Source organism: Suillus fuscotomentosus (assembly GCF_016647785.1).
Source record: "Suillus fuscotomentosus strain FC203 chromosome Unknown F5891scaffold_1, whole genome shotgun sequence".
Classification (NCBI taxonomy): domain Eukaryota; kingdom Fungi; phylum Basidiomycota; class Agaricomycetes; order Boletales; family Suillaceae; genus Suillus; species Suillus fuscotomentosus.
In genome coordinates this window covers 2,097,641-2,114,520 of record NW_024539513.1, presented here as the reverse complement: position 1 = coordinate 2,114,520, position 16,880 = coordinate 2,097,641, and the positions used below count along the sequence as shown (strand labels likewise).

At 42.6% G+C, this 16,880-nt stretch overlaps 1 protein-coding gene across 1 annotated transcript; it reads left to right on the top strand.

Annotated features, from left to right (window-relative positions):
• Positions 1–9,937: 9,937 nt before the first annotated feature.
• F5891DRAFT_1180310 (uncharacterized protein) lies at positions 9,938–11,587 on the top strand (the record flags this gene model as incomplete). Its single annotated transcript, XM_041365908.1, has 5 exons — positions 9,938–10,063; positions 10,120–10,232; positions 10,284–10,423; positions 10,477–10,531; positions 11,362–11,587. The coding sequence occupies 5 exons, from the start codon at positions 9,938–9,940 to the stop codon at positions 11,585–11,587; spliced, it is 660 nt and encodes a 219-aa protein (XP_041234340.1).
• Positions 11,588–16,880: the final 5,293 nt, after the last annotated feature.

Sequence of the window (16,880 nt, the reverse complement as noted above, 5' to 3'; positions counted from 1 at the left end):
GAGGAGTTCCCCAATTAGCTTGTGATACTCCCTCTCAAGATTGTTGACATCAGGGTGTGCATCTGTGTCATGCCCGAAAGGGAAGGATAAATCCATTGGAAGAGAAACCGGATTACATTCACAAAGACCATGCTCTTTGAGAAGATATACTATATATTCCTGCTGATGCATCCAGAGCTCTTGTGTGGCACAGGAACAAACATATTGAATACACAGATGTTTGATGACTGGACCCAAGTCTGTGATTCTGAAGTGCTCTGAAATATGGCCTTTGATCCAGTCGAGGAACTTTCAGCTGTTGCTGCCTGCAAGGCCATTGTCTACATGCCATGTGATGATGCAGATCACATGCACCCCCTTGTTGGTGACATGATGATAAATAAAGACAGCATAATCAGCTTCACAACAAGTGAATCCCAAATGGACAAGGACTGCCCGCAGCAGCTCATATCAATCGTACGTGGCCTGCTTCAGTCTGTAGAGTGAGGATAGTAGATGACACACCAGACTTGCTCTGTCATGGCCAAGATGCTTGAAACTAGGCAGTTGACAGAGCCCCTTCAGTGACAAATTCCGTATTATACGGGCCACCCGACCTCCATAATATCCCGTATGAGACGGGCCAGCTGATCATGGGCCCATGTTGTGTATATTCTCGATGATGACGGATGGGCCGGGACACATATTATTTCCGATGGAGACGGGTGGGCCCATGTATGCCAATGATATATATATCCTTAATGTTGACGGATGGGCCGGGGGAATATGATCATTCATGGAGATGGGTGGGCCCATCTGGGTAATATGTAGAGTAGGATATTATAGACAGCTGGGCTGAAGAGAGATGTAAGGCAAATATTGTTATATAGACGGGCAGGCCGACGTGGGTGTATTACATATATGGGTGGGCCGAGGTAGGGAAATATTACATAGACGGGTGGGCTGACGTAGGGTGTATTACATATACAGGTGGGCCGACGTGGAATGTATTACATATACAGGTGGGCCGACGAAAGGGATATCAAATAGACCGGTGGGCTGAGGGTGCGATAAAATATTTATTACATAGACAGGTGGGCCGAGGTGGGGTATAATTATATAGACGGGTGGGCCGATGTAGGATGTATTATATAGACGGGTGGGCCAACATAGGATGTATTACATAGATGGGTTGGCTGACGTGGGGGATAATACATAGATGGGCAGGCCGACGGGGGTGTATTACATATATGGGTGAGCCTAGATATGTTCCATCAAGACATACAGCTGATGTAGCCACCAGCGAATCAAACACATAGGATACATGTACACTATGAGTGCATATACCTACCATCAACCACCAAATCTAAACCCCTAAGCACAAAAACATGAATCGATCATGTGTGGCATTGACCAATAATCCAGGACTGAAGTGGAAAAACCCCACACCTGAACCCTGGTGTGCAACAAATCCTATTTCTAAGCATGGACACCAGAAGCACAACACTCACAAAAATATATATGTCAAATTTTCAGTGCCAAACCCCAAACCGAGATGTACCAACCCCCGAACCCCGAAACCCGAAACCTGAGACTGCCGGGTCTCAGGTATCGGGTGTCCGGAACTCGGAACTTGGGAGAATTTGGGGAGATCAATACAATTTAATTTACAATCGAGTTGATTGACAACACATTGACTTACCCATGTTTGCAATATATTTTTGTTTAGACATACCGAGTTCCGAGTTCCAGACACCCGAACCCCGAAACCCGAGACTGCCAGGTTTCAGGTGTCGGGTGTCCGGAACTCGGAACTTGGGAAAATTTGGGGAGATCAATACAATTTGATTCACAATCAAGTTGATTGACAAACACATTGACTTAACTATGTTTGCAATATATTTTTGTTTAGACATACCGAGTTCCGGGCCCCCGAACCCCGAAACCCGAGACTGCCGGGTCTCGGGGTTCGGGGGTCCGGAACTCAGAACTCGGTATGTAGAACAAAAATATATTTTAAACATGGGTAAATCAAATTTTATTGATCTCCCCAAATTTCCCGAGTTCCGAGTTCCAGGACCCCCGAACCCCGAGACCTGGCAGTCCACAATTTCGGGGTTCAGGGGTTGGTAAAATGTGTATGGATATATGAAAGGTTGATTGAAACATTTCTGAAAGATGTCTCATATCAAATGTCAAGTCCCGAGTTTTGATTTCCGGGTTTCAGGACTCCGGGTTTTGGGACTCCGGGCTTCGGGACTCAGCATTCTTGAAACCCGGAAATCGAAACTTGGGACTTGACATTTGATATGAGACATCTTTTAAAATGTTTAAACCAACCCTTCATATATCCATACACATTTTACCAACCCCCGAACTCCGAAATTGTGGACTGCCAGGTTTTGGGGGTCCAGGGGTCCCGGAACTTGGAACTCGGAATTTGGTATGTAAGACAACAAAAATATCTTTCAGGGTTCAGGGGTTCGTGAAATGTTTATAGATATACGTAGATTAATTCAAACATGTCTGAAAAATTTCGTTCATCTCAAATGTCAAATCCTGAGTTCCGGACTTCGGGACTCGGCACCCGGCAGTCAGGGTTGGGGGTTCGGCACTGAAAATTTGACATTTGGGTGTTCAGGTTTCGGGTGATATCTAAATCAACAACTTTGAGTTCTGCCAAAGCGTGAAACTTGAAACCCAGTGTGCAACATGTTGATTTTTCATTTATATCACACAAATCATCGAGTTCCGAGTGCCGAGGGCTGAGACCCAAAGCCTGAGACCTGAAAATATGTACACAACATGTCCATTTTTCACTCACTGCACAAATCACCAAGTTTCGAGTGCCAAAGCGTGAAACTTGAAACCCAGTGTGCAACATGTCCATTTTTCATGTACATTACACAATTCATTGAGTTCCGAGTGCTGAGGGCCGAAACCCGAACCCCGAGACCTGAAAATATGTATGCAACATTTCCATTTTTCACTTGTTGCACAAATCACCGAGTTTCAAGTGCCGAAACCCGAAACTCGAAACCTGGTGTGCAACATGTTCATTGTTCATTTACATTACACAGATCATTGAGTGCCAAGGGCAGAATCCTAAAACCCGAAGCCCAAAAACATGTATGCCACATGCCCATCTACTCATTGCACAAATCACCAAGTGTTGAGTGCCGAAACCTGAAACCCGGTACTTCAAATCAGTAGTCGGGTACTTGGTACTTGGTTCTGATACTTGGTACCCGAGAATCAGTAGTCAGGTACTTGGTACTTGGTTCTAATTCTCGGTACCTGGGAATCAATAGTTGGGTACTCCAGCCAATAGTCCCGAGTCCTGAGTACTGATATTTGATATTCGGTAGTCAGGTTTGGAACTTGGGTCTTGGTTTGGTTATCATTTGACTGAGATATTGGTAGGCAATATTGGCACTCGGAGCTCAAATACTGACTATCAACTATCAAGTGTCGGGACTTGGTAATCGGTAGTTGAGACTTGGTGCTTAAATGGATATTGCATATATACATAAAAATACAAAATATGTTCCTATGTGTTCATTTCTAGGTGAACAGACTTTGGAATTATATCTCAATCATCTATTCAACAATAGAAACAATGTATCAGGAGCTCAGGACCATAGGGTAATCCTTTATTATATAGTGTACCTCCCCCTCTTCTGGTGGTTCACCCGCTGGGGGTTTTTCCCTGTAAAGCTGGACCTCAAGGACTGTAGGGAGTCTATTCCTGAGCATATTCGGAGTAGATATATCATATAACCAGCCCAGGACACACAGGATCCTTCTCCAGGAACAAAGCATAGACAATTGCACTTGTGACATTTTTTCACAATTTTCAGTATCTTGCCCTTGCATCCATGATCCAACCTTTTAATATATAATGAGCATAGCTTATATTCTTGCTTCTTATGACCAAGATCAGCTCACAATAGGCTGGAGTTTGTGAGCTAGTGTGCATACTTGCCATTTTGCCTGATAAGGGGCCCATGCCTTCAAAACATTGAATCTTCATAATCAGAAACCTGGGGTACATTTCAAATATCTTAAGTATCATAGACATAAATTTACAGACAAATCAACCAAGAATTGAGTACTGAGGAAGTGAAATGGGTAAGAAATTGAGTGTGGGAAACTTCAAAGACCCAAAGCATCGAAAATGGTTAGTTGAGCAGTGGTAGGACTTTAATGCTGGGTCAACTCATATTTTCACTATATCCCTTCTACCCACCCCCTACCCTCAGGGCAGTAGGCAGTATGGGTTCCTTGGGTAGTTTACAATCTATCCTACATATTTGTAATGATATTTTTGGCCTGAATCATATATAAATGTGACTTTGTATAAAAGATGTCTACTGTCACTCTCCACACATCATTTTGCCTATCATTACATCAATCCTTCATAAATATTTCTAAGCTTTTAAGCTATTATAATGGATGTATATGGGTGTTATTCCAGGTCTCTGATCACATCACAGGCTTGTCATGTTGGATATCTCGACATAATGTGCAAGTCTCGCTATTAATATTCATTCTTTATCTTTAGACTCACTTACTGCACACATGTATTTCATTTGTCATTATTGATGTTTTGGATTTCTTTAGCTTATATCTTGGTCACATGGTAACCAATGGACGAGAAAAGACTACAAATAAACTCACCTAGACTCGGACTACAACCTTGATTAAGCTGACTACTGATTCCCAGATACCGAGTATCAAAACCAAATACTGAGTACCAATTACCATGTACCAAGTACTGCGTAATGACCAACCACTGACCACCAATCACCGAGTGCCGAGGACCAAGTACCAAGTACCGAGTCCCGAGTCCCGAGTCCCGAGTCCCGAGTCCCGAGTCCCGAGTCCCGAGTCCCGAGTCCCGAGTCCCGAGTCTCAAGTCCCGAGTCCCGAGTCTCAAGTCTCGAGTCCCAAGTACCGAGTACCGAGTACCGAGTCCCGAGTCCCGAGTCCCGAGTCCCGAGTCCCGAGTCTCAAGTCTCGAGTCCCAAGTACCGAGTACCGAGTCCCGAGAACCGAGTACCGAGTCCCAAGTACCAACCACTGACCACCGATCACTGAGTGCCAAGTACCAAGTACCAAGTACCAAGTCCCAAGTCCCAAGTCCCAAGTATCGAGTACTGACAAATACAATTCCCAGGTTATTTGAGCCCTACACCAATGGATAATACATACAAATACAATTTGTGTCCATTTGAAGTACCGGGTTTCAGGTTTTGACACTCGACACTTGGTGATTTGTGAAATGAGTGAAAAATGGACATGTTGTGTACATGATTTTGGGTTTTGGGCTTTGGGTCTCGGCCCTCGGCACTCGGAACTCGATGATTTGAGTAATGTAAATGAAAAATCAACATGTTGCATGCCGGGTTTCGAGTTTCGGGTTTCAGCACTCAAAACTCAGTGATTTGTACAGTGAGTGAAAAATGGACATGTTGTGCACATATTTTCGGGTCTCGGGGTTCGGGTTTCGGCCCTTGGAACTCGGAACTCAATGACTTGTGTAATATAATTGAACAATGGACATGTTGCACACCCGGTTTTGAGTTTCAGGTTTCAGCACTTGAAACTTGGTGATTTGTGCAACAAGTGAAAAATGGACATGTTGTGTACATATTTTCGGGTCTCGGGGTTCGGGTTTCGGCCCTCGGAACTCGGAACTTAATGACTTGTGTAATATAATTGAACAATGGACATGTTGCACACCCAGTTTTGAGTTTTGGGTTTCCGCACTTGAAACTCAGTGATTTGTGCAACAAGTGAAAAATTGAAATGTTGCATACATATTTTCGGGTCTCGGGGTTCGGGTTTCGGCCCTCGGCACTCGGAACTTGATGATTTGTGTAATATAAATGAAAAATGGACATGTTGCATGCTGGGTTTTGAGTTTCAGGTTTCAGCACTCAAAACTCGGTGATTTGTGCAACAAGTAAAAAATGGACATGTTGTGCACATATTTTCGGGGTTCGGGTCTCGGACCTCGGACCTCGGACCTCGGAACTCACTGATTTGTGTGATGTAAATGAAAAATCAACATGTTGCACGCCGGGTTTCAAGTTTTGGGTTTCAGCACTCAAAACTCGGTGATTTGTGCAATGAGTGAAAAATGGACATGTTGTGTACATATTTTCGGGTCTCAGGGTTCGGGTTTCGGCCCTCGGAGCTCGGAACTCGATGATCTGTGTAATATAAATGAAAAATCAACATGTTGCATGCCGGGTTTCGAGTTTTGGGTTTCGGCACTTGAAACTCAGTGATTTGTGCAACAAGTAAAAAATGGACATGTTGTGCACATATTTTCGGGGTTCGGGTCTCGGACCTCAGACCTCAGAACTCAATGATTTGTGTGATGTAAATGAAAAATCAACATGTTGCACGCCGGGTTTCAAGTTTTGGGTTTCAGCACTCAAAACTCGGTGATTTGTGCAATGAGTGAAAAATGGACATGTTGTGTACATATTTTCAGGTCTCGGGGTTCGGGTTTCGGCCCTCGGAGCTCGGAACTCAATGACTTGTGTAATATAATTGAACAATGAACATGTTGCACACCGGGTTTCGAGTTTCGGGTTTCGGCACTTGAAACTCGGTGATTTGTGCAACAAGTGAAAAATGGAAATGTTGCATACATATTTTCAGGTCTCGGGGTTCGGGTTTCGGCACTTGGCACTTGGCACTTGGTTATTTGTGTGATATAAATGAAAAATCAACATGTCGCACACTGGCTTTCCAGTTTCACGCTTTGGCACTTGAAACTCAGTGATTTGTGCAGTGAGTAAAAAATGGACATGTTGTGTACATATTTTCGGGTCTCGGGGTTCGGCCCTCGGCCCTCGGCACTCGTAACTCTATGATTTGGGTTATATAAATGAAAAATCAACATGTTGCACACTGGGTTTCAAGTTTCACGCTTTGGCACTCAAAACTCGGTGATTTGTGCAACAAGTGAAAAATGGAAATGTTGCATACATATTTTCGGGTCTCGGGGTTCGGGTTTCGGCACTTGGCACTCGGAACTCAATGAATTGTGTAATGTACATGAAAAATGGACATGTTGCACACTGGGTTTCAAGTTTCACGCTTTGGCACTCGAAACTTGGTGATTTGTGCAGTGAGTGAAAAATGGACATGTTGAACAATGGGTTTCAGGGTCTCGGGTTTGAAAAATAGCATAATAACAACTTTCATGTTTTCATTATCATTTGCCTATATTGACTACTGAGTCTGATAAGAGACCCCTTGGATGATTCATTGCTCAATGAAATACTACCTGATTGGAAGTGTGCTGGTTATCATATATTCATTTGTCGACTCCCGGGTCCCGGAACTTGGAAGTTGGTACGGTTGACCCAAATTTGGGTGGTCGGAACTTGGCATCTCATAGGGCAACACAAGCTTCACACCCTGGATTCCAAATTCTGCAAGACAACCTGTGCACCATCAAAGGCCATGTCAGGAGATCACCTGCTGCTCTGGGAACTCAGGAACTTTGATTTATTACCTCCTCTGAGTACGGTTGACCCAAAGGTTGGTAATCGGAACTTGGCTTCTCATAGGGTAACACAAGCTTCGCACCCCGGATTCCAAATTTTGCAAGACAACCTGTGCACCATCAAAGGCCATGTCAGGAGATCACCTGCTGCTCCAGGAACTTGGTAACTTTGATTTTATTACCTCCTCTGATTTGGTTGATGTACAACTACCTCAGCTCCATCATGTTTACAATTATGATACACATGGGCCCACCCATCTATATTTTATACCACCCTTGGCCCACCCGTCTAATACAACATCCCATACAACACCCTCGGCCCACCGGTCTAATTAATATGCGTCTGGGCCCACCCGTATAATACAATATTGTATAATACCCTCGGCCCACCCGTCTAATTTAATATGTGTCTGGGCCCACCCGTGAATGTGATAACAAGTACCTACCCATCTATCTCATACACATCTACCTTAATACACCCATCTGCATAATATCCAACTACCTCGGCCCACCCGTCTACCTAATATTCATGTACATTGGCCCACTCATCTACTCTATATATCCCCTGCATGGGCCCACCCGCCTCCATCAGGAATAATTTGCCTCCCGGCCCATCCGTAATAGTCGAGGATATTTTGATCATGGGCCCATGGTCCGCTGGCCCGTATCATACGGGATATTATGCACGTCCGTTCCCTCGTATTATACGGAAATAGGTCACTGTAATATGTGGTTGACACATGTAGACATCTTCACATAACTTTCCCCACAGAAAGGTGTGCCTTGCATCGAAGCTGTCAAGTTCCCAGTCTTTGGCTGCTGTGTATGCTGAGAGAAGGCGAATGGATGATGGCCATGACATGGGAGTGAAGGTTTTGCCGAAGTCGATTCCTGGTACCTGCGAGAAGCCCTGGGCTATGAGATGTGCCTTATGCACAGAACCTCCCTTATCATTCTCTTTGAATTCCAGCACCCATCTACAACCAATTACTCTCTGCCCTTCTGACAACTTCACCAACTTGTAAACGCCCATTTTGGACATCAGGTTTATCGCTAGAGTTTGAAAGTCCAGTTGCTGGACTGCAAAAAGACCAGCAACTGGACTGGACTGCAGTCTCAGTTGCCTCCCATCCACCCAAAAATGAAAAACCAACGAAAACTGGTTCAAACTGGTTGCAACCGGTCTTTTGTAACACTAACCCTACCCTATATATTACCGTATGATAGTGCCCATTGAGGCGCATTTATCAGTGGTTAGATCATAAAGAATAGTCAATATTTGGGAAAGTTATGAGCATTTCAATAATTGCTTGTAAAAGTCATATGAGCCTGTTTGTAATGCTCATAACTTGCTCAAATCTTACCTGTTTGACAAGATAAGAGGCTCTAAATGTTCATATTGATGCAGTCTTTAAGTCTGGACTGGTTGCAGACCTGTCTGCTCATGGACCGGTGAAGGTGAGGAATCTTGACCATAGGTGAAAGCTCTAAAAACTAATGGGTGCTCTACAGCAAGACCAGGATATGAGACAACGACTCGACCCAAAGGACAACTACTAAGAGAAGTTCCTTGATGATAATTTGGAGGGAAACTCTACAAGCTAGGCAGGCGCTAGCAGGTGTGAGAAGGTAATGTGCGTGAAGGCGCACGTGAGCGAGGCAAAGGTATGCGAGATGCATGCATGAGCAGGAGGTTCGAGGAGCACGCGCGTAGCAAAGGCGCATTCTGAGCAATAAGAGAAAAGACTCCTTAAGGAGTAGTGGAAGCGCAAGTGTTGATCAATGGAAGGTATAAACTGATTTCAAGTAAGGAGGTGCACTATACACTTTTTACAGTATACTGAGATAAGGGGAAAGTAAGTACCAGAACCAAAAGAGCTCTCCCTCTATTTAAGAAGAGAGATTACGCTATGCGGCATGCTTCCGAGTGCGGACCCGAACCAAGTAACCATATCAACTCTAAATATATCCTAAGTTTAAATAACTCTATATATGTAAGCGCGGACATCGGACCGAAGGTTTGTTAATTAAGTGGAGAAGATAAGAATAACGCACCAGTAAATCAGTAAGGACATGGAACAGATGAACAGACAATAGGAGCATGGAGGCCAAAGGGGATGCATGCAGAAGGCGTGAGTGAGGCATGTGCATGGGGTGCGTGTGCGAGAGCGCAAATGACTGGTTCTTCGGACAAGAGCTGGTATATGTAGGAATTTCAGTGGATAATAAGGCCATATATCTGGCATTGAGAGGCGTGAGTCTCTACACCGCTCTAAAACCGGTTGAGGACCACAAAAGACCGAAAATATCAGTCCAGGTCCAGTTGCCTCCAAATAGGGTCAAAAAAACAGACTGGACCGGATCTTAAAACACTAGTGTCATTTACCTTCACTTGGCATATGGTACCCATGATTTCACCTGCCAGATTCCATGTCAGACCCACTTGATGATACACTCCCAGCATTAAGTGAGGAGTCCAGCCACCTAAAAACACACCCAGGATTTGGGAGAGATACAAGTTATTACTGGTATGCAATATATATCTCTACTCAGCTTGTGATGACAATTTCTCCTAAGTCATTTATGCAACTGATCCACTCAGTCTCTAACAGATTCCTGCTGACTTCCATGTGGTGGTCAAAGCTGACGGTGCTGAATACCAGACAAGCAACAAATCTGTCAATGTAGACCAGGCCATTGTAGAATGGCACAAGCACATTGTTCTGTAAGTGATCCTTGACTCCATCTGTCCCACAGATATTGAGAAAGACTGCAGGCTGTGTGATCTGTCCTTTAAAGTTAGGGTCAGCATGTATGCCTCATTTGAATTAGGTCCCATGGTCTGTCATGGAGAGCTGCTCCACATGATTGAGATCTCCATCAAAGAGTTACTGGATCATAGTGAAAAATCACATTGTAAGTATCATCTACTGCAAATAATGCCTGACAGATGCTAATGAGGCTTGTAGCCATGATCTTTCAGTCAAAGCAGGAGGAAGTCATTGTAGATGAGGAATGTGAAGGGTAGGTAAATAGGTGGTTTGAGATATACTCAAGTAGTCCTTTGTGCATGAGCTAATGTCAGCCCAAGGGGATTGCTACTGAGAAGGTTCCTCTAAATATATAAAAGGAGGGAAAACACTGAACCAGGTGCTTAGTCAAGCCTGGTAAGGCATACAATGATTGAGTGAGAACACTGCAAAGCACTGCTGAGCGATGAAGTGCAATGGCATGCACTGAGTGGATGTGATGCACATATGTAGCATCCGGACCTCCTGTCCATGTCTCTAGACCAAATTCTCTATCCATCCGGATCCCTGTACTCCTGCATCTGATATCTGGATGCCAGATCTGATATTCACATCTCTGGATCTCTGGATCCAACCTATACTTCATATCCAAACTCAAACCTTAAATCAGTGCTCATCCCCTTATGGTAATCACCTGTCTCTGGACTTCCAAACATCTGGATCCGACCTGCATCCATCTTCCATGCCTTTTCCCTTTGTACGTTCCTTCTCAAGTTAGACTATACTCATTTTCTGTACCTCATTTCATTTCCATCTTCATTTACTATTTTCCGACAGACTAGTGTTTGACTTTTCTATACACTCCATCCACAGCCTCACATAGCTTCGGACTGTGCTGACTGATTCTCTGTTAAGTCCTCAGTAGTATATAGACTCTGTAGAATCTTTGTACTTCCTTAGTCTGAATATCATATTAGTTCTCGCACCAGTCTTCACACTAAGTCCTTGTATCAAGTTCTAGTCCCCCGACTTAGTCAAAATCCATCTCAGGCCTAAGGAGGAATTCCCTAGGCCAGAGCTCCTCTGATCCTCTATTCCTCCAAGTTTCGGGAAGTTCCTCTGGAACTTTCCTGCACTCGTCCGGAAAGTCCTTCCAAAGTTTCCCACACTCTTCCAGAAGTCCTTTGGACTTTCTCTGGACATTATTCTGAAATTAAGAGCACATACTTGGGTAAGGAGCGCAGCACATGAGCTGAAGCCAAGCCCCTTCGAATTAGTCCTACCTTTTGTGCACGGTGTAGAGACTCATGCCTCTCATGGTGTGATATGACACTTTTCCCTAGGGAGTACATGGCACGAACTTGTAGTGTCACTCTGTGTGCTACCCACAGCTATCCCTATATGAGGTGCAGCTTTCCCACACAATGTGTGCACACTTCCCACGCTTGAGTGCCCTATAGCACCAGCCATCCAGAAGCATCCATCTACTGTCCACTAAGTTCTCTAGTGCATATATTTCCATTTCCCTTATTTGCATATCGTTCCACCTTTATTTTTATCATGGACCCTTACTTATATATATCTTTACATACCTTACTCGGAAGCGCTTCGGCTCCACATGATAGTGCTTAAGCACCATATATAAGCGCCAGCAGTACATACTATAACTTACTACTGAACCTCACCAACTTGGGAACTTTCCACTAGGTTTTTGGCTACCCACTTACTACCTAGCTGAGCACAGTTGAAATCTATTCGTTTACACCTCACATCTCTCATTCCTTGTGTCTTATCATCACTTAAGCAAACTCATTCTCACTCTCTCTCATTTCTGCATACACGCATGCACTTTCCCACACTTCATGCAATACACTGTCTTCTTAGATAGATGATCTATAGATAAACACCTATAAAACCAAATATCTCCATGGTCAGCGATTCAGACAAATACCAATGACTGATAATGTGGTCGTTCATGGGTGGCTTGTCTTTGCTCCTAAGGTACAGTCAGCAATGTATAGCTCTGCACAAAAGTTAGCAGTCAATCAAGCAATCAACAGTCAATCCAACAGAATAACTATGAAACACAATGATAACAGAAACAGAACCCAATCAGTCAGTGATCAATAGCAACAACAACAACAACAACAACAACAACAACAACAACAACAACAACAACAACAACAACAACAACAACAACAACAACAACAACAACAACAACAACAACAACAACAACAACAACACAACAGCAAAATATCAAGAAACACAGTCACTCTATAAGTCTTCAGTGGACAAAAGAGACAACACCAAACTTCTGGGTAAAAATGAGACTGAAACTTTGATACTTGAGAGAAAGTTGATAGGGAGAAACAACAACACAATCAGACTGCTATAACAAAAATGCTAACTCAATCATGATTACAGAGACTGTTAGCAACAATGATTGCAACACACAGAGACAGCGATCACAGAGATGGTCAGTACGCACAGTCACCAACACACCACACACACACTTGAGAGACAGAGAGAGTGAAACAGAGAAACAGAGATGTTAATTTCACAGTCATGAATCTCAGACACATTTCCAGAGAGACAGAGAGAAAAAAAACAATATCACAGAAACAATATCAGAGAGAGACACAGACACAGAGAGAAACAGAAACAGAGAAAAACAGAAAAACAATCAGAAGAAATGAAAGAAAAATAAAACTAGTCTTGCTAGTCGTCAGACACAGTGAGCTCAAGGTATGTGCTAGATGTTCAACACAATGAGCTCAGATATGTTGTGCTGGTTGTTGAACACAGTGAGCTCCAACCTTGAACAGCACTTGCTGAATGTCGATTCACACTTCACTCACAATTTTATTCTGAGAGGGTAAAAGTGGCACTTTGGCTTTTTTATTGGGCAAGAAACAGTTCCATATATAGACAAATTGGTGGCTGTACTACTAGTTTCTCGTACTTAAAGTTGTAACTTTACTGTGATAGTACCAAGTCACACAATATCTTTGAGTTAAAAAGTAAATATTCATAACTCTCATTGATATAATGGTGAGTCAGTAAGAGCTGTGTATAGTCCATGGGTCAGGTGACCTTTGATGACTCAGCTAGTCAAGAGTGAGCAATGATTACATAATGTGTGCATATGTTTGTGCAGTCTGTGGCTGATGAATTGATTGATAGCATGATGACATAAGACGTGTATTTAAGGATTTGTAAGCTTTCCCACAAGGTAACCTTATGCAAACATATTTTTCAAAGTCATCTGATATGTGTGAGAATCTTTCTAAGTCATCCTCATGGCTGACTAAGCAGAACTTATTGCAGAATTAAATGTACAAAAAATATTCAGTCTACTCACGTGCAAACTTGAAAAATGAAGAAAAAGACAAAAAAATATCCCCTAGCCTCAGTATGACTTCAGTTCAAAGGGAAAAATGGTTTTATAGTAAATTCTGGGGTATAGGACTCATGGAAGAGTATTAGTCATCCATGCACTGAACCAGTTTGGTGCAGGTTAATGTGTATGTGTTTCTGTGCACCTGTGCTTTCTCGCACTTCACATTGACCAACCAGTAGCGCTTTCAGCACATACCTCTAGATCCTTGCTGCACTCGCTTCCCCTTTAGGGTTGAATGCACTTGTCATCTCAAGTATAGCAGACTAGGCAATGCATGACCGTACAACATTTATAGATACAGTCTGGAGCCTTGTTTGTGTCTTGCTGTATTGTTGTTTCTACAACAGTGTAGAGATTCATGCCTCTCATGGCGTGACATGGCAGTTTCCACCAAGGAGTGCATAGCACGAACTTGTAGCGTCACTCTGTGCACTACCCACAGCTATCCCTATACAAGGCACAGCTTTCCCACACAACACACACCATGCGCTCACCATTCCCGCGCTTCACGATGTATATGCGCGTGCGCGTTCCCGCACTTGAGCGCCCTATAGTGCCAGCCATCCAGAAGCATCCATCCACTGTCCACCAAGCCCTCTAGTGCGTATATTTCCATTTCTTTTATTAGCACATCATTCCACCTCTATTTTTATAATGGACCCTTACTTATATATATCTTTACATACCTACTCGGTAGCGCTTCGGCTCCGCATGACCGCGCTTAGGCGCGCTATATAAGCGCCAGCAGTACATACTACGAGAGGGAGTTTTCCACTTACTTTTCACTTACTTTCCCTTTAACTTACTAGTTACCACCCACCATTTTACTTAGCAGAACATAGTAGAAGTCTATTTGTCTACACTTCACATCTCTCTTCTCTTATATTGCATCATATTAGCACTTGAGTCTAACTTCTCTATTATTTCTGCATACACGTGCGTGTTCCTGCGCCTTGCGCACACCTGCGCTTTCTCACGCTTCGCTTCAGCGCACACTTCTAGATCCTTGCTGCACTCGCTTCCCCTAGGGTCGAACGCACTTGTCGTCTCAAGAATAGCAGACTAGGCAATGCACGACCTCACAACATTTATAGATACAGCTAGGAGCCTCTTTTGTTCCTCATTGTATTGTTGTTTCTACAACAGTCTTAACATGCAGTCAGTACCTTTACTATGCCTGATGAAGTGATACACCTAGTGGCTGGCCTTCAATTTGCCAGGGTTAAGATTATTGTTGGAACATTATGGAAAAAAGTGGATGACAGTGCTGTGCACCACTTAGTTGAGGCATTCTATACAAATTTATGTGGGAATGGCATAATGAATTTCAATCTTAAGGTCAAGAGTCTCAGAAGAAGCCTGATGTCTTTTGCAATAAAAGCAGGATAAAAGAATCAACAGTGACCATGTGATTTAAAAAATGATGAAATGCAGATAGATGTACCTTGAGGGTTCACTTCTGAATGAGTTCAGTGGAAATGAATCTCACTGGTCTTAGCCAAGCAGTCAATACAACAGAATCTAAATCTGTCTGTGTGGGTTCAAAACCTGCTAAAAATGAAATTTTCAAGGGATCACTAGAGTCAAAATCTGTTTCTCTTGGACTGCACAAGTTTGAAACCTGCCAGTGATAGCATGTTTATTTTTATTCTATGAAAGCATGCCTGGACATATGCTTATGGTCAGTCAGCTTGCAAGCTGATCATAGCTGTATTTAGCCAAGTGGTCATCATAACAGAATCCAAATCTGTTTCAATTGGAGTGCAACAGGTTTGAAACCAGTGAAACATTGCATTTTTGTTTCTATAAGAGCATGCCTCGAATATTTGCTCACAGATGACATCTCAGACATTTGTTTTTGTTGGTCTTTAGTCAAGTTGTCACCAGAGTCAAAATCTGTTTCTCTTGTACTGTGCAGGTTTGAAACCTGCTGATGATAATATTTTTATTCTATGAAATCACACCCTGACATTATTTCTTCATGAATCATTTTCTCAAAAACAGTCTTAGCTGTGTTATTGCCACAATATTTTCAAAATCTGATTATCCTAAACTGAGCGAGTTTGAAACCTATATAATTACATCTTTTTCATTGAAATATACCTTAAACATTTGCTCGTGAAAGGTTGTCTCAAAAACTCATCATAACCAATCTCAGTCAAGTGGTTGTTACAACAGATTCAAAGTCTGTTTATCTTGGACTGTGCATACTTGAAATATACTGAGTGATACATGTTTTTGACCTGCTCAGTCCAGGAGAATCAGATTTTGACTTTGATAAATCATGAACTAGAAACAAGGAGGATTAAAGTCCGAGAAACTGTCCATGAGCAAATATTCAATTAAGCATGTTGCAACATGAAAAAGAAATGTATCATTTGATTTGGCTCCAGAAAGATGTCAGAAATTGATGTTAGAACTGGAAAAATGCAGATAAATATATCTTGAGGATTCACTTATGAATGGATTCATTGGTAGTGCCTCTGACTGGTCTTAGCTAAGCAGTTGATGTGACAGAATCCAGATCTGTCTGTGTGGGTTCAAAACCTGCTAAAGATGACATTGCCTTGTTAAGTGAGTATCAGAGTCAAAATCTGTTTCTCTTGAACAGCACAGGCTTGAAACCTGCCAATGATAACATTTTTTCTAGCTCAATTGAATATTTGCTCAGAGACAGCTTCTCAGACTTTGATCTTCATTGGTCCTAGTTCAGTGGTTATCAAAGTCATAATGCCATCAGAAAATTGCAGCCTTCCAATTCATTTTGAGATTCATGTGGAAAATATGAAGGTGTGATTTCATAGATTAAAAATAAAAATGTTATCATTAGTAGATTTCAAACCTGCATAGTTCAAGAGAAACAGATTTTGACTCTGGTGACCACTTGACTAAGACCGATAAAGATCAACATTTGAAATGCTGTCTATGAGCTGATATCAAAGATATGTTCTAATACAGAAAATGTGTCACTCGACAGGTTTTCATTTACAAGTGAATTCTCAAGGCAGTTCTTTCAATGGCATGAAGGATCACATATGATTGGACTCAAGAGAGATGTTAGAAATTAATATTAGAACTAACAAAATGCAGATAAATATACATTGAGGATTCACTTCTGACTGGTCTTAGCCAAGCAGTTAATGTGACAGAATCCAAAGCTGTCTGTATGAGTTTCAAAACCTACTAAAGATGAAATTATCAAGTGATCATTAGAGTCAAAATC